General features: G+C 34.0%; 1 protein-coding gene across 1 annotated transcript; it reads right to left on the minus strand.

Annotated features, from left to right (window-relative positions):
• Positions 1 to 218: 218 nt before the first annotated feature.
• On the minus strand, positions 219 to 18,561 carry Ttc7 (tetratricopeptide repeat domain 7). The gene is made up of 14 exons (XM_088229542.1): positions 18,329 to 18,561; positions 17,930 to 18,209; positions 16,013 to 16,124; positions 15,056 to 15,288; positions 11,712 to 11,892; positions 9,655 to 9,852; positions 8,542 to 8,730; positions 7,448 to 7,563; positions 6,531 to 6,681; positions 5,216 to 5,410; positions 4,020 to 4,173; positions 3,585 to 3,823; positions 3,139 to 3,244; positions 219 to 1,622 (listed from the first exon to the last, which is right to left on the minus strand). Exons 1-14 carry the CDS (start codon positions 18,450 to 18,452, stop codon positions 1,399 to 1,401), a joined length of 2,502 nt encoding a protein of 833 aa, XP_088085668.1. The 5' UTR covers positions 18,453 to 18,561; the 3' UTR covers positions 219 to 1,398.
• Between the last annotated feature and the right edge of the window lie 5,317 nt (positions 18,562 to 23,878).

Consider the following 23,878-nt stretch of genomic DNA (forward strand, 5'->3'; position numbering starts at 1 on the left):
TGCTTTTTTTTAACCTTACATTTGTGTATTGATTTTTTTTTTCCCATTGTGAAACATTTTTTCCCGCGTAGGCGACATCGCGACTGCGCGCGGCGAAAGTGGGGCATAGTGGGGGGATTATTGGACAAAGTCCGATGCATTCCAATATGATTCTACGCTTTTTCTGGACTATTCTTAATTCTATGCAAAAAACTTAAATACAGAAAACTCCTAGAGAATTTATTTTTTCTCGGATCAGTTTAAAACATTCCAAATAAGAAGCTGACATACATATTGTCAATATACACAATCACAAAAGAGCAGTGGAAAAAAATTGTGGAAAGAAATTGAAGAAATATGGATGTAAAGTTGAAGTTGTGGTGAGTGTGTAAAGGGGACACTTAAACTAGCCAACGCACGGGTCATCATAAGCCCTGTAAATGCCTAGGCTTCCATATTCTCTTATCTGAATTTTTCTCCATCTCTGTTGCAATACGTTTAGTTAAAAAAATATTTTAAAGTCATGTACAAATTGACAATATTGGATTTTAAATGACCAATCAAATAGTTTTTTTCCTCATTATCTCTGAATTTTTCCAATAAAAATTATGAACTGGACAATCGATATATTATCTACTTTTTCGAAAAAAAAATTTTGTCATAAGATGCTTCAAAATATACTAAAATACGGTATCGTATTTATACATTCAAATGATCGCTCTATTAGGCCAATTTTCATCTATGTAGATATTTATTTTTTAACTAAATCATAGTTGAATGAATGTCGAGAACATTGTCATCTTTTGTATATTAAAAATGAAAGAATCAATACGTAATTTTCAAAATGAAAATTTGAGGTGTACGGATTTCAAAACATCAAATTATGATTTCAATACTGAAAAAAACGCAATGGAAAATTATGTCAGAAAAACGAAGTCTCCATTCTTTGAAGGTCAACTTTTGCTGGGTGGTCTTGGGATGAAGAGCTGGCACAGAACAGAGTTTGATGGAGATGACTAAAGCAGGGTACACACGAGGACAATACAATAGACACGACAATATTGTCCAGTCCCAGCTTTGTGAACAGGCTCGACAACGCAGGACACAACAATGGGACAGTACAATTTGACCGCAGTTCAAACGCGGAACACTGCAAAAATGAATATTTAGTGTGGTGGTGAGAGTAAGCCGTTATCCTGTGGATATAGCCTACCCGTCCATCTCTAAGACAATGCCTTGGTCCATTGTCCTGTCTTCCAAATTTCTGTTCACACTAGGACGATAGGTCTAATCCAGGACAATATTGAATTGTCCTCGTGAGAACCCTACTTAATGGTGAAAATGTTTGAAGAAGAAGCGGAAGATTACAAAATAACCAGCTCAATCATTAATACCGACTGGTAATCGATGTGTTAAATTCTATTCGAAGATGTACGAAATGGAAGTGAAGGGTAGAACGGGGGATGAAAGCTCAACATTTAATGCGGTCGCCATGCAGTCACTGGCGGTTTCGTACTCCCCTAGACTTTCTAATACTAAGCCGAGGCTGTACCACGTCGTGTGGTTGTTAGGATCGATCTTGGCCGAGTCTTTGAGGATCTTCTCCGCAAGTCGTTGGGAACCCAAATGATGGTGACACAGCCCTAATGAAAAAGAAGACAAAATATAAAAAAATGATTATAATTCACAACAAAACCAATTTTTAAAACGATTATTGAAGTAGAATTTAATAAAATTACCACAAAATTTGCGTGATTTCAAATGCTTATACAGTGAAATCCCGAAATGACGTCCCCACAGTTGTGTTTTCCCGCGATTTACGTGTAATTTTTGTAGTTCCATTGAATTTGGAATTTTTTAGTACGTTAAAAACCCAGTTTTATGTTTATTTCCCACAATTAACGTCGGAGAAATTTGCAATCCACACTGCAAACTGACAGCTCGAGAGTCTGAAGTTAGTTTCTACCATTATACCACCTTTTTTTTTTATTTATAATTTTAAAGACAGTTTGATGTGTTTTGTGAACATTTATTGCCTCCATTTTCGTGTTTTTAACAACTTAAGAGTCTGAAGTTAGTCTCTAATCATTATACCAACTTGTCGGTGGAAAAAAAAATGCAATATCCAATGAAAACTGACAACACAAGAGTCGCTTTGTTATTAGTGTTACACAATTTTATTATTTTTCAAGAACACTGTCACAGTTTCGGAAGAGCACTCTTCCCATCGACGGGTGATATTAACTAATACGGTACATACAGTACATATTATAGCACATATAGAATATTGTTCACGCTAATAACAAAGTTTTATTTTCATAATAATTTACAATGAAGTGTTGCGAAGTGAATGCAGTCTCAATTAATAATAACATGCCGATATATTTATGAAAACTTGACCTATGTACACAAAAATATTGATTTGAAAAGCAACAGAGATTTCCAAAGGTTCAACGGGAGAAATAAATATAACTGCAAAAAATTAACAATTCTTTTGCCTCAAACTGCATATGATTCTACAACAAATTACCTCTTGAAATTCAGGCTTTGCCAACAAAAAAAGTTTAAGATTTTGTCAAGCACAGTGCGTTTGGAAAGAGCTACTTTATTTGCGGGAAAAGACAGCTTGGCATTAGATTAGTATTTACTGATTTTAGTTTGTTGATTTTAATTATATAGTTGATTTGAATTTATTCATTTGTTGAGTTTAATTTACTAATTATTTAATTGTATTACATAGTTGTAATTTATTGACGTTTATAAGTGATTCAATGAATCCTATGTAAAGAATATACTAAATTGAACTTTTAATTAATCTATTTTCTTCAAACTATTAGGCCAAATTTTAATTAAATGCTTTGTCTTTGTATGAGTAATTTGATATAATTACTACACATATTTGCATCTTTCTCCATGAATTGACACATCGTGATTCATAAAAATCATATTATGATGACTTGAATTTATTACTTGTCTATTTGTAGCATTCACGGACGAGGATAATAAAATGTGTTTTTAGTGAGTAACACACAAAAGCCGATTTCGAAGTTATCTAGATGTAGTAAATTACCCCGCGATATGCAAATGCATTTCATATTTGAAAAATCAATGTTGTTTGTACGTCTCGACGTATACATTTTGTTGGATGATAAGACTTACCCAGTTGAACTAAGCTGTTGACGTGTCCTGGATTGATAGCCACAGCATTCAGGAAGCACTGACGGGCTTCTGTCCACTCCTCCTTATGACAATGTACCATTCCTCTCTGGAATCAAAAATGCAATTAAGCAATTCATTCTTCATCCGAAGACACATTACCAAAGGATGTGTAACAAGGACTTTCACAAGAGTTAAACGAGAAGTAGAGAAGATCTCTGGCTATCTAAGATGAGACCGATTGAAAAAAATCTGTTTTTTAAAGCTTAAAAGTGTTCAATGAGTTGCTGGAAAGTCTCGGGGAAGCTAGAAGCATCTCCACATTTAGAAAAAAATGCAGTTATATGATTTGAAAAATAGATGTTTTAATTTTTTTTTAAATATGGTTAGCTGTGAATAATGGCTTATACGGACAATTCGCCCCTGCGAAATATGCCTGTTTGTCTCACCATGTATATGACCTGGTGCGCCAAGGGGCAGACGGTGGCCGCTTCCTGCACACAAGCAGCCGCAGCTGGCGCCGCGCCCAGTGCCAGGTACAGCTCCGCCAGGAGCAGCCACAGGCGCAGACGCAGCGGTGGGCCTGCGCCTGCTCCCCCAACCGCGCGGCCCGAGCCGGCCTGCGATGCGGCCGAACTCAGCGCACGCTCCACTCGAGATGCGGCGACGGAATTCGCCTGGATGGAACCTGAGTACACACCAAATTGATTGTATTAATAAAAATATTGTACAACAAAGAGGAAGCTCAGTGGTTTTTTTAATATTTTTTTTCATAAATAATTTTTTATTATTTTTATGTATCGTATCATCAGCACTTTGATTTTTTTAAAATTTTTAAATTACTCTTACTGAATAATAGAATTGGAATTCAAATTCCAACTCACTCGAATCTTTGACGGAGTCCATATCGTTGTAGAGCTGGAGTACAGATCGAGTTTCCGACTTCCTGTCGAAATCTTTCTCCGCCTCTCCCATTATCCCCGACTCATACAAGTTCTTCCACAGAGCGAGCATGTGTTTACCGGTCACCAAGGCAGCCTAGAATCAAAACGTAAATGTTTAACATGTTCACGGACACTTTTTTCTTTCATAGGATCCACTTATTTGGACACACACTATTTTATTTTTTGAATTCCTTATTTTACTAACATTCTGGGACACTTTTGTTGAGGACTGTTTTTTTATGGTACACAATATCTGCTGCTACCATAATATCATCGGGTTTCTGGCACATTTGAGAATAGTATTTGACGTTTTACTAATTGGGAGATATTGCACTTTTAAAGTTAAAATCACATCCCAAATCAACAATTCATATGAAACTGCATTTGAAAATAATAAAATAATATTTTTTGGATTTATAAAATACGAAATATGTTTATTCACTTTTTAAACAAAGATTATTTTATGCCATTTATGAAGACATCTCATTTTTCTAAAATTTGTAGTTACTTACATAAGTTGTGTCGGCTTTTTTTCAAAATTTAAAAATGAGCATCAAAAGTTTTTAAAAATGGTAAAGGTTACAAGTCGTTCGAAAGAAAAATTTCTGCTCTACAAGATGTGTTAGCTTTTACATTACATATGTGTATTATTTTATTTGATTAAAAGCCTTCAAAATGGAATTTCAAGTAGACGAAAGTGAACATTTTCGACACCTCCTTCTGTTTGCGTTCAAACAATGAAATAAAACTGCCAAACTTGCTCACAATGTTCGCGCAGTGTACGGTGATGTTGCTATGAATTATTGACAAATTTGCTGTATTTTTTTTGTTGTGTCTACTTGTTCTCTTCATTTGGAAAAAACAGACAATAATTACTTCAGCTTCACATAGGCTATAGCCGGCATACATAACCCGGGACCTCAAACATAGTAAGTAAACACGCCAACCACTACACTACGAAGCGGACTTATCTCCACTCGATTTCCATATTCATGATTTATACCTGAGAGCAACCATCGAGCCGAAAGCACTCGTTCAGGATTCTAATTCTATTTCACAAACAGAACTGACGGAGAAACCATGCAATCAGAAAACAAAATATTTTTTTCTTAGTCCAACTAAATTGATTAGGCTACCTCTCCCCCGTGGCACTTGAGTTGCAGCAGGGCGAGGACTCGGAGCAGGTCCATACTATCAGGGTGGTCCTCCAGGGCAGCGGTGGCTGTAGCTAGGGCCTCCCGGGTGCGACCCTTGGCCGACAGGACGAGACACAGCAGCTGCATGGCCGCGGAACATTCCGGCCGCTTCCGCAGGCAATTCCTGACGTAATACTGAAAGAAGCATGGACATACATAAACTTTAAAGTTAAAAATCCACATACATAAAGTTAATCTTAACCCTGAGAACTCCTTTAGAGTTTGCCACCAGCCCAAAATAAAACTACCCTACAGCTCGTATGGTGGAAGGCATTCGCCCAAGCGAATCATCATGTAAAAAATATGGTAATATTTATATAAAATGATACTATTACTACCAATTTATTGGAGAAAAACAAACCTCTCTCATAAACAAAGAAAAAAATACTTGATAACACAGATTTATATTTAAAAATACAGAACAAGGTAAATTCAAGTTTTACAATTATTGTCATTCAATGTTTGAAAATGGCTGGCCCGTCATATAATCTTTTTGACGACTAAATAAAACGGAAAGTCACATTTCTTCTCAGAGAAGGAAAAGTGGATGACTTTGCAGTGTGCAGTGACCGAAGTAAAAAGGGAGGGAGAAAAGAAATATGTCCATGGAAACCTGGTATGCACACGGGATTGTGTTTTTAAAAAAATACTAGAGAGGTTTTTTTTAGCTTTAGCTAAATTGAGAAAATTCTCACAAAATGTGCATAGAGCCATATTCTAAAGAATTTCTTTTTTATGTTTGCTAAATTAAGAAATCTTCACAATCTCGTTCTTACCTATAACCATATAGAATTCTGTATTACGAAGCATCATAAGTCCTATGGTTTCAATAAAGAAAAATAGCTCGTTTGAAAGTGTTGAAACTCTAATGCGCTGTATGATATAAATTTATTAACGCAAGAAAGTAAAAAATTGTTATTGATATTTTTTAAAATATGGTAAGCTGTAAATAATTGCTTATGAAGATGATTCATCATTAGTGGCGCTATAGCCCGTTTTGGGGCCTGGTCTCCTCCTGAATCTGTCTCCATACCTCCCTGCACCCTGCGGCTCTTAACCAGTTCTTCAGGCCAATTGCTCTAATGTCACTTTCCACACTATCCAGCCATCTTAATTTTCGTCTGCCTCTGCTTCGTCTGCCTTCGGGGGTGGTATAAATATTTTTTCGGGGTACATTTGTGCACATGGCCCAACTATAAGGACGATTCGCCCTTGCTAAATGATTACACAAATTTGGTATAAAAGAATTAGTTACCATTGCTTCAGAGATCCCTCCCATGAGCGCATACTGTAGAGCCAGATAGTAAAGGGAGAGGTGGTCCTCAGGATCGCAGTCCACTGCCTTGTGAAGACTCTCCTGGCATTTAACATCGGCTGCTTCTTTCTCCGCTCGAATGGTAGTAGCTCTAGAAAAGGAAAGAATATCATAAACTCGAGGTAAATAAAACCCTGGACTAGTACTCGACGACTCAATCTACTCTCAGGTGAAAAACCCGAAAAAGGAAATCGAGTAGAGATTAGTCTAAAGGGTTTTCAACTCTCGACATAGCTCACTCTGGAGATCTAAACAAATGATGAAGTTCAGTGCTACGGGAAATTTAATATAAAAAATGTTTTCTTACGCGCAGTAAAAATTAGAGCATTAAATTGTACAACAAAGTTTCCTGAAAATGTATAAAATATATGTATTTATATATATATACTTTAATAAAATAATACAAAAAAATTCAATATTTGTTAATATGATGCTGGTCACATATGTTGAAAATCTTTTAAACTGCCAGGTGCAGGTCCGATACCTCAGTATAAGATTAGAATATCAAGGCACCACATAGATAAACACTCATGATTATAATAATAATAATCATGGTTTATTAACAAAAAATACAATTTCTTTATCTTCTACATACTTCTACATCTTAGGTAATGAATTTCTCTGGATTATGTCTAGTCTGCCTAACTAGGTACAACCTGTTTTAAGGGAGACATTTTTATGCAAAAATAAACAATCACATGACTACCTACTAGTTAATTTATTATAAAGTTATACAACATATTTACCATTTATTATTTTAGAATGTTTTTTAGTAAGTTTTCCGATTTTTCCGTACCTAAATCCAGTAACCATTTTATTACAAATTTATTTATGAATAGTATTTTAATATTTTTTACCTGGCTGTCATAAGATGACCAATCCCAACATAGAGATGACATCGCGAGAGCATGTAAGTTGGGTTCTTATGTTCTCTTTCCAAAGCCATTTGACTAAACTGCAATCCTTCGGATACCTGAAAAACAATATTTAAATAATAATAAATTCAATATTGGATATACACAAATATATAAAAGTAGGTATTAATCATAATTAAAATTAATACTTGGAAAATAAATTTATCACCAAATATCACTATTAAATCAATTTTGTATATTATAATGAACACCTTAAGAATTCATTCAATAACAACAGTTTGAATTATAATTTTTTTGAAAAATATAAGACGGATGTGAGACTGTGTAAGCACATAAAATGCGTCCCAGCGTTGGTGACTAGTGTGTTTTATAGCCCTTAATTAAGGAATTTAATTGGTACAACAAAGCGTGTTGAAATGATTATATCCGTTACAAAAACAGTATTGTTAAATTGGGTAGGTTGATTTGGTTTTTCAAAGGTTTGTTGGATAGTTAATCTCTGATACAACTCTGCTCCGGAATATTGACAAAAACTACATATGCATTATGGGTGAATCAGCTAAGATGTCTTACACTTAGATCAGCTATATCTACACCAATAGGAATAGTCATTATACCTATTCAATGAACTAAACTCTGTGAATGTGATTTTGGAGTTGCAGGTCCTATGACATGAAATGTTCTATTAACATAAATGCAAAACTGTGAGAACGAAGTGGTGTTTAAAAAATTAAATACCGGCATGTTTTCTAAATCATAATGACTTTTTATTTTTAAAAAATGTATTTATGCGTTCAATAAAGCTTAATTTTTTTTTGCAATGCGCGAATCTGAAAAAAGACCACAAAACTTCTAGAACAGATCCGAGTAAGTGGAATTGTTAGAAGAAATTCTAAGCATACAGTGACAAATTAATTATTTTACTGAAAAGTTTTACACCGTTATTAAATTGTTACATTTAACTGCTAAATGGGCTGAATAAATAAATAAGTTATCCATAACAATAATTATAACCTTGTCCTGCAAATTAACTACTAAACAATTGAATTTTGTGAGTAAGAAAATGTCCTAAATACCCTGTTAAGAGATTCGTAGCACTGTCTGGCAGCGAGCAGGCACGGCACCACAGCAACAGGTTCCAGTTTGGCAACCTGTGCCAGTACACTGACTGCCCGAGTATAGTGGCCCAGAGCAACGAGGGAGTACGCCTGCTGCTGCCAAACATGGGCTTCCTCGAATGAGAACTTCATGGCTCTTTCTAGAGACTGGAAACAGAAAATAATTATTAGCATTGAATATTTTTATCTTTTTAAATACTCCATGATTTGAGATTTAAAATATTATGAGTTTTAAAAGTCTAAATAAAAGTTACTCTATAAAAAAATACAATATTATTTTCCAAAAAAGGAAAAAAAAATAAATAAGTGTTTGTCCCTATAAAATATTAACTAACAGTCACCAGGTGCTCAGACATGTTAATAATATAACATAAGAGAGAACAGACTAACGACGTAATATCATATACGCAAAGCATGAGCGGGCGTCTGTCGTTTTCACTCTGGAATAATCTTGATCAGACCAAAACGCGTCTTACAAGTTTGTCTGTCAAAAATGCGTCCAAAATAGCCGAAAATTAACAGATTAATTATAAACATGTATGCAAATAAAAAAAATAGGCTTTTACAATTACTACATAATTAAATTTGAAATTCAAATGTTCTATGTATTTTGTGATCAAACCTCGTATATAAAGAAATTTAGAAAATTTCTTTCACACCCACTTACTCAAATAAAACATAATTTATCCCTATTGGAACAGGTATATTAACAAGAATAATTTAAACGATTCTGATTCTACATAGTATAATTATTTACTTCCGAAAATATTTTGAGCAATCCAATCATTGATTAAAATATCATCCCGATTGTTTACATTGAATTCTTTCTTTTTAATATGTAGGTAGACGTATTCTAATAACACATTCAAATATTTCAATTTTAGAGCCAACTTCTGTTAGTCATAAATAACCGTTTAAATAGGAAACAGTTTTATAAAAAAATTAACGCACAAATATTTGATTTTAGGTGATCATCGAAATCATTATTTTCTAATTACCTCTAAACCTGTCATTTGAAGATGTCTGATTAATGAATTGGACGATCGAATTATATACCACAAAATAAAATACCTCTTGCAATAAGCCCACTTGTCCCCACCTCACGGTAGCTATGGTCAGTAGATCGTAGATGGCGCTTGCATTCTCAAACGCGTGAATTCTCGCTTGCTTGAACTCCGGACTCTGTGAGAGAACAGCGTCTCGAACAGCCATAGCTTCACCAATCAGGAGAAGAAGAATGGTCTCTTCACATTCATTCTTTGGCACAAACTAGAAACAAATGCACAGTTTAAGTTCTGTTTGTTTCTTTTTTGTCTTCTTATCAACGTAAGAGCGCTTGTTATCAACATAGAGGCGCAGTATCGTAGCTAGGGGCTGGCCAGGCAGGCGGCTATCGGGGTGCAACCTCGAAGGGCGCACTTTGCAGACCTACAGCCCTGTTTTCTCTTTCTCTTCCTAGAAAATAAGTCTTGAGAGGTGTAAAATTAGGGGCGTAGCTACGACGGTGCAGAGATATGTACTCCATACAGCCATCACTGTCACTTACTGAAAAGGAACGGGAGTATACACCTTTTCAAAGAAATACAAGCATATCCACTATCTGTCAATACAATTAGTAACAATAAAATGTTTAAAAGGGCTATAAAAAAAATGGAAAGTGGAGCTAGGTAAAAGTAAAATGGATTGTCTCATTCGCCCAAACCAATATTGAATCAACTGCTACACAAATGTAAAGCTTATGTTAGGTTTTTGTTATTTTCATTGTGTGTTTTGTAATATAAATAATATAGATGTACATAAATACCTTGTTTTTTAAACTGTCTAAACATTTGTTAATTATCTTCGTTTTTTTAAGTTAGTCTTCTTTGTTTATTCTCAAATGTATTTTTTTTAAAATATATTGCTAAGTGTCCTCGGCACGGGAAACCCCAGTGAGGTCACATTATTTTTATTATTAATTATTGTTTGTAAACAAAAAATATGAATAAATAAAAAAATATATAAAAGTATTACGCTCTCCTCCCTGCAGGAAGTATCTGGTTCTTTATCCCAATTGAACTATGGTAGGTCCAGTTCTGCATAGATTGTGTTACTATTTTAAAATGAGAGGATGCCTGTACAAGGGCGTATAAAAACATGTGTCGACTAAGTATCACGATTTGTAACAAATCAATATGGCATTTTAGTTCAAATGAAAACTAACCCTAAAGGAAGACACTTAAACAAAAAGGTCGATTAAACTGCCAGATGGTTTGAATTTAATTTAAGACAATAATTTATCCTTTATTAGTTGTTCATATGCTATTATATATATTTTCTTAAAGAGAAATACTTGAGTTATTTACTTACTCAAATATTTCAATTTTTCAGACCATTTTTTAAAAGTCGTAAATAACTTGTGCTGGAAAAATGGAAATCGAGTTGCGGTAGAGTGGGATTTAAACCTCAGACCTTTGGCCCGTGAGTCCACAATACTACCATGGGACCACAACCCGGTTCAAAATTTATATTTTTATATTATTCTTCAGTTCGGGCACACAGGATGCTGATGCTGTGGCGTGCGGTACCGGTTTTAGTTTTTGTGTCGACATAATTTTGGCTTTTTTGACACATTAAATGAATTTAGAAATTATTTCACATAAATTTAAATGTAAAAAAAATCAGGGTGACGAAAAATGTAACAAATGTTCATTTGGGGGAATATTCTTTTGAGAATGTTTGAAGAAAAATGGGACCTGAACATTTCAGTGTAAAAAGTGGGAAAACTTAAAATTGAGGAATGTAAAAATGAGGTTTTACTGTTATAGGTAACACATAAAAGTCATTAAAATTTAAAGATATATATCTGTTAATAATGTTGCTAGTTGAAAAATGCTAACACTCGATTAATGACTGACAAGACTGGAACCAAATACCTTATCCTCATAATTATTATTATATCTGTCATAGGATAGGCGAATTCATATATGATGTTGATTCTAGAACCCGCATAATAAAAATGAGTTCTGTGTTGAATTTTTCTTTTTTTGAAATAACAAAATAAACTTAGTCAAGCAATGTTTTTTACCAAAATAACAACAAAAGAAAAACAAAATGAAATACGTCAAGTACTTAAATTTTATAACTACCTGATTCAGTCCAGAATACTTTTTTGGTTTCCAGGGTCCATCGTGAGTCGTTTTATTGGTCAGTGATGACCATTCACTACCAGACACTCCTCGCAACAGAACCTCAGCCAACTGCCTCGCTAGAGTAAGCCGAAGGGAGTGAGTTCCGGAAGATTCCACAGCAGTCAGCATCTCTCGATATCTGAAGAGAAAAAAGACAGGATATTAAAAATAAACGGAAAACCTTTCAGTTTGATTCTTTGTGATTGCCTTAGTGAGGAAATTCAGTGTCTTTTCTTAGATTTTTTATTTATTAATAGAATATTAAACTAAGCCAATTTTTTTTATTTTTAAATATCGTATTATCAGCGTTGTGATATTGTAAAGTTTTGTATTTCTTAAATAACTCCGCGTGTGATGTCAGAGGTTGTTCAATGACAGTTCTTCCGATTGGTTCGTGTATGGTGACCAAACCGGATATCCTTCAAAGCTCTCATATCATTGGATGGTTCATATGAACCAGTGACGTCATTCAAAGTAGTGCGTTTTTATTAAAATATATTTTTTTTTTTCGTACATTTTTAAGAAATTTTACGCAACAATTTAATGTTTTAATTTTTACCGCGAGCAAGAAAACATTTTTTTTATCGAATTTCCCATAGGGCTGAAGTTCCTCATTCCACCATGGAGATTAACTCCCTTTTCCCGGTGATGTGAAGTCAGTACACATTGCAACTTATAACTTTTATATCTCTGTAAATTCAATAAATACTGGTTTAAGATTTTCAGTTTTCTGCCGTTATACATTTACGTATTGATTTAAATAATTTATGATTAAATAATAAATACTTATAGGGCGCAGAAAAAGCATATCATCAGAAATTGGAGATAAATAACTTGGAGGCTGATTTAACTATTTAGCGGCGACACATGCACACCAGGAGCTCAATCACAGATGGCTATCGACATGCTAAAAAACGTGCTAAGTATTTGAGCGATCACCACGAACAATCATGAACACGCTGAAGTTAAAGCGGTCGCGTTGCAAAACGCCATAGATAAGTTCCTGTGCGAGATTCAACCAATCCTCTTGAACTGACCGAAGTTGAATTTCGTTTTGCAACGCGACCGCTTTAACTTCAGCGTGTTCATGATTGTTCGTGGTGATCGCTCAAATACTTAGCACGTTTTTTAGCATGTCGATAGCCATCTGTGATTGAGCTCCTGGGGTGGAGTATATTAATGAACCCTTATATATTCAGCAATTGAATATTGATTTGATGAAAAATGCGCTGAAGAAGTAATCATAGTTCACTTTGGTTCCATTACCTTTTACGTCTGGTCCATGGAAACATTTTTCAAACACTAAATTATGTAATAAGCACGGAGAAAAAAACAATAGGTTTGAAAATTGTTTCCCTTTTAAATCACAGATATACAGGCTTCTGAGAGCAAAATAGCTAAAACCTTAAACACAATAAACTGATCTGATGAAATTGCAACTCAAAATGGCAGAATAAATTTTTAGATTCCTAAATTTAGTACATTAAGACAGAATAATATGTTTCTCCACTTCTCACTCGAGTTAAAGCCTCAAGTTAAATTAAAATACAATGATACTGCTTTGTTACAGTGCTAATTATACACTTTAAATTATGTAAATGATAGTCTTCCAGGCAATGAGATAAGATTATCGTGCCATACAAGCCTTCTGTCAACTATGTGTCAGTACATATGAAAAAACACCTCGTACTGTTGACTCTTACTAGCAATTTATTTGTGTAGATGGAACTAATTGTGAAAAAGGTAAATACTAAAATCAAACTCTCGGCGGGAAAAAATATGAGACAAAAAAAACTGCTACATTTTTATATTTTAAAAATTAGTTTTGATCCTGCAGTCAACAACAACATATTAAAGTATTATTTATTTGCGTGTGGACAATACAACAGATAGGACAATATTGTCTAATCCCAGCTCCGTGAATAGCCTCGACCGCGCAGGATAGAACGCTTTCCCATTCTAACAATTTTATCATTTTGCGCTTATAACTTGCGCCAAACCGAAGTGCGTATAAATTCAATTTAGCATTTTGTGGTATCATTAATGCAAATACTTAGTTAATCAAAACTCCTTATTCTTTGTCCACATCCACTCCTAAGTAGAGCATGCGGACATCACCAGACACCTCCAAGGGACCCTACTGCTAGTCAGCACTCTCGCCTTTTCCAACATCTATTCCGCATCCCTTAGTTCCGCCAAATAAACCCAAAAGATCGTCAGCGACGGCCTTCCGGGACGGCAGGAGCCCACAGGTGTGAAGAAGAGACAACTTGAGTTGAGGTTCTCCTGAGGCATACACAGGTCCACTTCCGCACTCTCAAAACGCTCATTATAGGAGACTGCTACGTCTGTTTTCGAACTTTAATGTAAGTTATTAAATCGAACCACCTTTATACCTTATATTCTCTTCGAGCACTTTTTATTTATTTATTTTGTTTATTGATATATTTTCCATTATAAACTATATTTAATTATAAAAATAATGTGACCTCACTGGGGTTACCCGTGCCGAGGACACTCAACAATATACTTTTTTTTAAATATTTTTATATTTGAGAATAAACAAAGAAGACTAACTTAATAAAGAGAGATAATTAACAAAATGTTCAGACAGTTTTAAACACTATGTATTTATATTTACAATTAATTTATGTACATCTATATTATTTTTATTATACGCACAATGAAAGAACAAAAACATAACATAAGCTATACACTTGTGAACCAGTTGATTCGATGTTGGTTTGGGCGAATGAGACAATCCATTTTACTTCCACCTAGCTCCTCTATCGATTTTTTTATAGCCTTTTTGAACATTTTTTGGTTACTAAATGTTTTAATAGATAGTGGAAGTAGGTCATAGATTTTAATTGAATTATTTACTTACTCTCAAAACTCAAAAGATTGGTGTTTTGAGTTTTGGTAAGCTGCTGGGATAAACACCCATAAAAGAGTACTGGCATTATGCAAAAGTTGAATAATCGATATTTCGTTTTGACTGGGTTTAGACTAGTTAAAAGTTTCTCCAGGGAATTCCTAGGATAGATGCGAGTGTTTAGTGCATGCCACCATCCTTAATTATGTAAATAATTATAATACCTATATTTTACTCCGCAGGTGGCACTGGCAGCTTTAACTCATCACAGTTTCAAAGCAAGAAATAAAACATTTTTGTATTGCAAAACGAGTTTTGAATTTTCTTATTCTTCAATCGATTCCACCACAATAAGATTCAAATTGTGTTTAGTATCATCACAGCAATTACGAATTTTTTTTTACAAGACAAGCAGGCAATACCATACCTGTTAACAGCCTGCTGTAGCCTTCCAGCCCTGATGTACAGGATGGGCGCCCTCTGCAGGGCGGTCTCCAGCGCGGGGCCGAGAGCCCGTGCGGCGCTCGCGCCCCCGCTCCCTCCTCCCCCTGACACCATGGAGGCCCCCCCCACAAGGGACCCTGCTCCCGATCCCCCGTTACCCTCAGCCCGCTGCAGGTAGAGGAGGGACAGCTCAGAAGCCAGCTCGAAACATCGAATCTGAAAATTGGAAGTGACATGAGGAAAATTGATTCCCGGCACGGTTGACATAAAATATTTATTTTAAAGGTGATTTTGCACCACAATATTTTACCGTTCCTAGACTGACACCTGATCGTAAGCTTGCGTGAGCATAAGACTGATCACCTTACCTTCATGTAATATTAGTTAACCCATTGCACCACTAGTAAAGATGACATAATTTGTTCATACAACACACTATTTGATTTTGACACATTTTTTTATTACTATAACATTTAAATTAAATAATAAATAATGTGAAATAATTTGTGATAATTACATTTTATTATGAAATCAGTAACCAAAATATACTTATTTATGTCATTTTTATGAATAAAGTTATTGTCATTCAGTTTAAATGTAAAAAAAATCACTTCAAAGACAAACCGGAGAATCGCCGGCTTTGTAAGTCAGTGACAAATTGACCTTGGCCAACGATTCGTCGGCTTTGTGTTGCGATGGGTTAATATACGAAAATGTAATATGCCATGGTGATGTGTCTAGACCCTTATGTAGGATATTTCAATAATGAAGAGAAAAATTATATTATTATAACGCATCTAATGTCCAAAATTTTTTTTCATTTCATTTATGGTCGTATTATTTCAAAACGATTTTAAACAAGCTTCCAGTGTATTTTACAAGTTTGAGAAGAGGCAACATGTGATAAAATTATTGAATTATGGAAAAAAAATGCATTTACCATATCATTTTCTCGCTCTGCTTGTTTATACCTGCTGCCCCCAGGAGTAGCACTGTGTTCTAAGCAAAGTCCTTTTATAGCATACGACTCCGCCACGATACGAAGACTTCGTCTGGAATCACATACATAATAAACACATTTATTTAATATGATTAATATGTGGTATACTTAAATATTTTGTGACCAAACAGTTTACTAAATGTTATCAAATATTTGTATATAACCACTTACTGACATTAATTAAAACACTAATATTCATTAAAATTTGAAATTAACTTCTAAGATAAAAAAACGAAACCAATTCAATTAAAAACAGTTGGAAAAAAAATTCAATGAAAGGTCAGACAGTAGACATCAAAAAATATATATTAATACAAAGCTGTACAATGAGGAAGTTCAGTGATTTTTTTATTTGTAAATAGACTATTGAACTAAGGCAAAATTTAATTTAATTTAAAAAAGCCAAGGAAGGCACATTAATTATATTAAGAAATACTTCATTCCAAAGTCTGGCACCTGGAAATGGAATTGCTGAAAAATGATGTGGTATGTTAAGGAATGGAAATTGTCCTCATCAGAGAATTATTTTTCAAATAAATCGAAAATTGAAATTCAATTTTAAATGAGAAATTATAATATGGTTTTTGACTGCTTTAAAACGGAATATACAAATTTAGTTCAGCCGAGAAAATACTTATAAAAATTAAATGGTAATTTTTATTATATGTTCATCATATTATCTCCTATCCACACCCAGTGGTGCATAGGGCATTACGTTATCACGCTAACTGCAACGTATCTTGATCGTTCTCAGTTCAGGGACTATGACAAATTGCAGTGAAAAACAACTTATTATAAAAAACATTTAATGTCCACCTTATCGAGAATCGAACCCGAGACTTAGAGTATGAATTTTATTTTATTTATTTATTTAACAGAAACAAACAGTCGACAATGATATAATAACATAAAAAAGATACGGTTTAAAGACAGACCAGCGAAGTTTCTAAATAAGAATCATACATATTAAATTGTGGTACAACAAAAGGATGTGTTTATGTGTATTTGTGTGGGAGTAAGTGTTCAGGTGTGTGGAAGTGTGAGCATCATTAAATAGCAAGTGGGATCGTATCGCAGCCAGAAAGAATGAGTCTTAATTAATTTTTAAATAAATTAAGGGGCATGTTAAATATATCAATAGATGAAAAAAAAGCACTGTAGTTAAAGCAAGAACGATACAGGAAAGAATGTTGTGCATAGTTAGTGCTACAGACTGGCAGATGGAATAAATACTTTTTTCTTGTCACGCAGAAGGGGACATTAAGATTAATTTTGGAGAGTAGGTTAGAAGAGTCTACTTTATTATTTAATCATTTATATAAATAGCATAATTCAGCCATAGTGCGTCTATTAGAGTAGCTATCGAGTCGTAAACACTCGCCCAGGATTCTGATCGTAACTCTCTCACAGAGTTTATTCATTATGACTAGACACAAATAATTATCATGTTTTATATCTAACTAGCGGACCCGACAGATGTTGTCCTGCCCTAACGTTGGCTTGCCTGCTATTAGCTGGTTCAGCAAACGTTTTTTTGACACTCGAATTTTCGATAAACTATATACTAAGCGACATTTGAGATTGAGTTGGACATTTAAATCATATCATTTTGTTTCATAATTGTGTGATTTGCTGTTGCCCAAAGCAAAAATAAAAAAAAGAGTGCAGTATGCCAGATCCAACTGTGAATCTACACCATTCAGGGACCCGCTCAAACACACACAAAAAATTTCATCAAAATCTGTCCAGCTGTTTAGGAGTTAAGTGACATACACACGAACAGAAGAATTATATGTACATAAAGATAAACACTATATGTATAATTGCGCAAATAAACAATAATACAAAAATACGTACATTGGAAGCTGTTTCTCTGTTAATGTGTGCAATTCAGCCAGGGTGTAATTCTTTAAACTCTCGTCGAACATCCCACTGGCGTAGTTTAATTTCCCGAGCAATAAATGAGCATCCAAAGCCACCCCTGCTTTTTTCCCAAGCTCGTTTGCCGCCAAAAGCAGAAAGGACTTCGCCTCCGCCAAACCCTGCTTGGCTTTTGAAAAATTTGTTTCGATAGGGGGCCATTCTTCGAGGTAACTCTCTAGCTTTCCTTCCCCAATGAGGAAGTTGGAAAGACATTCTAAAAACACACAACACCAAAACAGCACTCGATTAAATAAACACCAATTGACATGACATAACGATTTTTTTCTGTTGTTTTCTCGGAGTGCCGAACAACCACCTTGACCAGAATCTTACCGTAATTAGGGGACCTGATTTTCAGCTGTTCAGCGAGTTCGATTACTTTTTTCCAATTTGAATCTTCTCGACTTTTTTCTATCTCTGTTTCTATGCGGACCGCATTTCTGCCCCGACCCGTCATCTTTATTTAAAATTGTGCTCTCATAAACGTCAAATCAGCGAACTCTCGCACATTATTTTTATAAATTTACGTTCGAACACTCATCAAATGTCAACTTTGACTTAAGAGTTTCTAGTAGAGAAAAAACTACCATCGTACCAACGTAAAAATATTAACGGACGCCAAAAAAAAAAAAAAGTCCACGGTTCTTACTTGAATAAAGCAATTTTCTTTTCCTTCATTTATTTCTAAATCATCATCTAAATTTATTGTAACTGAAAGAATCTTAATGATTTCGTAAATAAATTAATTATAGTAAAAATTATTTAATATCACTTTATTTATTTATTTATTATATATACGGCCTAAGCCAATTACAACAGTTACATGAAGAAACATAAATGCAAGAAACTGAACAAAAAGAACATAAAACTATTTGGCAAAGGCAAACAAGGGCAAAAAAATAATCGTATACAATATATTCAAAAAACGAAAGACCTAAAACTTTGAGCTAAACCATGCCAATCCAACTTCATTCCACACTGTTTAATTGCGAAGAGATCTACGAAAAGCCGGAAGATCTATCCCAAAAAATTCCAAGTCGTGTGATGACTAATCTACACATTCTGGACATTGGGGCAGAAAAACCAAAGTTGCTCTTAAAAGATTTTATAAATAGCAGATTTTGACTTCTGGTGACACGGTTGGGAACATGAAAAAAAAATTAATTGCAACAGAGATGGGACATCACTTCAAGCATTAAGTATTTTGAGAATGCATATAAGGTCCATCTCAGTTATACGTCTCTCCAATGAAGACAGATTAAGAGATTGCTCTTTTTCAAAATAGGAATAATTACCCCTTTATTTATAATAATAATTACTACTTAATCTGATAATAATAAATTTTAGATTTTTTTTTAGAAAATGAATTTTCCAATTGTCCTTTACTTTTTAGTCAAGTTGCATCGAATGTTTTTTTGTTTCAAAATGCCTCACAATTATTTCAGAACAAATTAATCAAATTTTCAAACATTACTATGCATGTACTTTTGAACTTAGTTCATATACATATTTTTTTAATTTTTAATGTCTTCATTTATGTATGTTATTATAATATTACATGATATCTCATATTCAAATAAAATTTAAAAGGCAATGACTCATAAAAAACAAACCTTTTTTAAAAAAATGGTTCTTTTTCCTTATTTTAATAATTTCATAACACATAATATATCTCAATAACTTTTGTGAATAAATATTATACAACTTCAATGAAATACAAAATAATACATGGTTTGACCGCTCTTACCGGCATTAAAAAAATATATCTCTAAAAGTAAATAATGCAATGATTCCATTTATCCAATTTTGGTCGCATCAACCAGCCACATTTGAATAATGGATTGGCAGTGATGCAAGTGGAACAGTCACCTGGCTTGCATTGATTGTGAAGTTAAAAATGCAAATCGCATATTATAATAATAGGTCGATAAGTCGATAGGTCGACCATCGTATGAAAGCACGAAAAAGATAAGGAAAAGTCATCTCACCGGATTGATTCAGTACGATCTTTTTACGATAGTCAATACATGTATGTTATACAAAATATTTTACAAGCATAAATGGTTACATAGGTACCTAATAGAAATTAAGGGTTTGTTATATTTTATTATCTACTTTAAGGAGACTACATAAAGAAAAGATTTCAGAAGAGAAAATTGAATAAAAGTAAAATTGAAACTTTTTAACAAAGTTACAATAATAATATAATAACTTATATTTACATATAAATTATTAATAAAAAAAAAAACTTGTTACACTTCTGCTTATTTGTTTGACCAATTAGCGCTTTCCCCCTCTAATGGGCATCTTCAGACCAGTCTCACCCATATGAGGGTAAAAGCGCTAATTGGTCAAACAAATAAGTGGAAGTGTACCAAGCATTTTAAAATTAATAACTTTAATGTAAATATAAATTATTAAATCATTACAATGGAATCCCATCAAGAATTGACAATAAATAATTTAAATCAAAGTTACAATACATCTTATCGTTTCCAAAATAGAATGAAATATAACTGATAAGTATCTATGAAAAAAGCAAAGTAAGTTGACTGATATCTGTCCTAGTAAATTACACCTGGGTTGGTATTTCAAATGCTCTCGTGGCCGATTATCTCGCGTATTTACATACAAAATGCACGAGAAAAACGGTTTTCTCGTGCCACGAGAGTGGTTCAGAATAGCACCCCAGTGGTATTCTGAACCGCTGTCGCGGCCGTAGAAAAGCATTATCTCGTGTGTTTTGTATTTAAATACGCGAGATAAATGGTTTTTCTACGGCCACTAGATCGTTTGGAATACCAGCCCTCCAATGTTATCAGTGCTTCGAATTTTATTTATTTAGGTACTTAACCAGGATGCATTCTGTTCAAATACCTTATATTTACATTAATTTATTTAAGCTGTGCATAAAATCATTATCAGCATGTCCGCCTCCTAAATTTATTGGCTTAATTCAAAGGCAAAAAGATTTTAATTTTGTCAATTTTGACCAGGGTTCAGACGCAAATCTATTTTTTTGTGTACCGCGCATCCACCTTCGCAGTTGATGGGTGGTTGCGAATTATGTGGGTATGCATTAAAATATTGTCACAACTTCAAAATCCTTTTTACCCACAACATCTGTTTACTTCCCACCGCCAGTATCCTTTGATCATCCGCCACATTAAGACTTCGAGTAGTGAATCGTGCGTTTATTTTGTTGAACGTGTGCCGTGTTCATTGTTCAGCTCCAGATCGGAGGCCTGTCCTAGTGTTGGAGCCGCTCGCAATTTACCAGTTAGACCACCGCAATTCCATCAAGAACGAACCAGGTTAGTGGGATCCATTCCTAATCCATCTCATTCGTTGGTGTTGTAACCGATTGACACTGCATGCCGCATATCTAGGATATTAATTTATTTATATTAAATTTTAGATACAGTACTATATTGTAGAAGCCCGAGGGCTTCGCCCCCGCTATTTATTGCCCCGCATCCGCGTGGGAATTCGTTTTCCACCATTAATGAGGAAAAGATTTGTTGATTCCACTGACGCATTCATAGCTTCCACATCTGCGGTGCTATTCTGAACCGCTCTCGCGGCCGTATAAAACACCTTCTAGTGTATTTTGTATGTAGGTAAATACGCGAGATAAAAGCTTTTTCTGCGGCTGCGAGAGCATTTAGAATATCACCCCTGGGGTGTTCTGGAGGAATAAATAACACAAGGAAGTTCAGTGCTACGGGAAATTGAATAAAAAAAAATCTTACTCACGATATAAATTTGAGCATTTAATTGCAATGCGAAATTTCTTTAAAATATGCAAAAAATATGAGTTTAATAAAAATGAACTATTTTGAAGGACGTCACTAGTTCTCTGAAATCAACCAATGATATTGTGTTGTTAAAGCCTAGACAGCTCACCGAAGATAAACTAGTAAAGTCCTTTGCTGTCTAGTTTAAAAAATACAAAACTTGAAAAATTTGTAGCGATGATAATACAATACATATGTTTTTTTGGTTAGTTTGTCCGTCTAATAACACTTTTTTTTAAACCACTGAATTTCTTCATTCGATTGTAACTTAGCATTCCCATAGAGCAGTTACCTATGTATTTTGACCTAGCTTTGTTTTTTTTGTATCTCATATTAGGTAAGGTTGAAAAATTTATATTAATGTTTTTTTTCGTCCTTTTTTTTGCCCCACAATAGGTCAAGAATCCCAATTGCAGTAGTGAATTAAAGCACAAGATTTTTTTTGTTCTCGATCGAACCCGGAACCTTCCGTGCGTGGATCTAGTATCTTAGCCATTACATCACAGAGGTCAGTTGTGTGTTCTGGTTTAAAATAACTTCTCGTATGTTCAACCTCTAACTGATAACCTATTTACAATTTCATTGTAATCAAAGTCCTCCTCCATATCCTGGTGAACATTCATGAGAGCGAGACTGGCGAGTCTCTCGTCTCCTATTTTATTCCTAAGGTAGGTCCTTCAATCTTCTCAGGAGAAACTTCTTTCACGGGGAGAGTGGCCAAAATCTTTAATAGCTTTATATCTAGCCGAAAGTTTTATTTTGAACCAAAAATTTATAGTGGGTTTTGAAAAAAAAAAAAACTTTTTTATTATTTGGGTTTACGGCCTTAGACAATATTAACTTACAGTTATATAATGAAAAAAACTTATGTTTAAGAAACTGAACAAAAATAACATAAAACTATGTGGCAAAGAAAAACATGGTCAATGAATGAATGAATTATGAATGGTCAAATGTTATAAATGGTCTGTCTTACAGTACGGTGTAGAGGCGTGGACTCTTAAATTAATTAGTTTATATATTTCGTCTGTCTTTAAATAAATATATGTTAAGTATTCAAAAGGTTATAAATTAATTTGTGTAAAATTTATTAATATTGTTCTTTATTTACTTTTTTTTTCTTATGTATCTCTAAAATAATGTATAAACTTATATGTATGTATTATATGTATGTGTGTATGTTTTCATATGTAAATTTATTAAATATTGTTCTATGTACCCTATACCTATGTTGGTACATTTCCTTATTTTTACTTATTATTGTATCTTTTAGTTTTTCTAATGTTACCTTTAATTTTAACTAAATTTACATACTTATGTTTCACTGCTGCACTTGAATGTAATTTCTAATATATGTAAAAGCCCGTAGGGCGGTAAATTAATAAATAAATATGTTTTGATGTAGGAAATTTTGATTTCTGTTAACGCGGTTGGGATTGTGAAAATAAATTGATTGCAATAGAGATGGGACTATATTATCATGTGTAAATTAGGGTTTGAATCCCCTAACCCTCCCCCCCCTATATACGCCGTTGGTTGATTCAATGAGGAAGTTATTTTGGCTCATTAACTCCGAAAGAATCTTCTCACGAAAACGTGAAGTGAGCGTTTTAAAAAAAAAATTAAAGTGTAAAATTGCCAATCATTTGTAACATGTTCATTTTATTATGCATCATTGGTAGCGGCCGAAGCGGGGCATATATTTTCTGTCTAGACTTGTTATCTCTCTTCAAATATTAGAAATTAGTCTTTCGGTTATCTTCCTGTCGATTAAAGTTATAAAATTATATATCATTACGAATCTGAATATACATACATGGCAACTAAAAAATCGACGTGCTTAATTGATATGTATAAGTTAGTAATAATATTATTCATTAATTGTGAGTACAAAATTTATAGTCGGACTTTAATACGACATTCATTTTGTTATCAATTTTACAAGATTTAAAAGTAAAAAGCACGGTAGCATGATAATGGCGTGATACCATATTCTTCTTATCTTTCCTCTCCCCGATGGAGATTGCAAGTCATCGCAGAAATTTTTACTTTTGGCAGCTGCCCCTGACCAAAGACTGAGTGCATC

The sequence above is a fragment of the Micrasema longulum genome, unplaced genomic scaffold, assembly GCF_059751315.1.
Source record: "Micrasema longulum isolate JH-2025_06_02 unplaced genomic scaffold, ASM5975131v1 h1tg000678l, whole genome shotgun sequence".
Taxonomy (NCBI): Eukaryota; Metazoa; Arthropoda; class Insecta; order Trichoptera; family Brachycentridae; genus Micrasema; species Micrasema longulum.

Coding starts and splice junctions, on each gene's coding strand:
- Ttc7 (XM_088229542.1), bottom strand. CDS start 18,452: ATGACGGGTCGGGGCAGAAATGCGGTCCGCATAGAAACAGAGATAGAA. Junction 11,893..15,055: donor CTACAGCAGGCTGTTAACAG/GTATGGTATTGC, acceptor TTTTCTCTTCAG/ATATCGAGAGATGCTGACTG. Junction 6,682..7,447: donor GGTCATCTTATGACAGCCAG/GTAAAAAATATT, acceptor TTCCTTTTCTAG/AGCTACTACCATTCGAGCGG.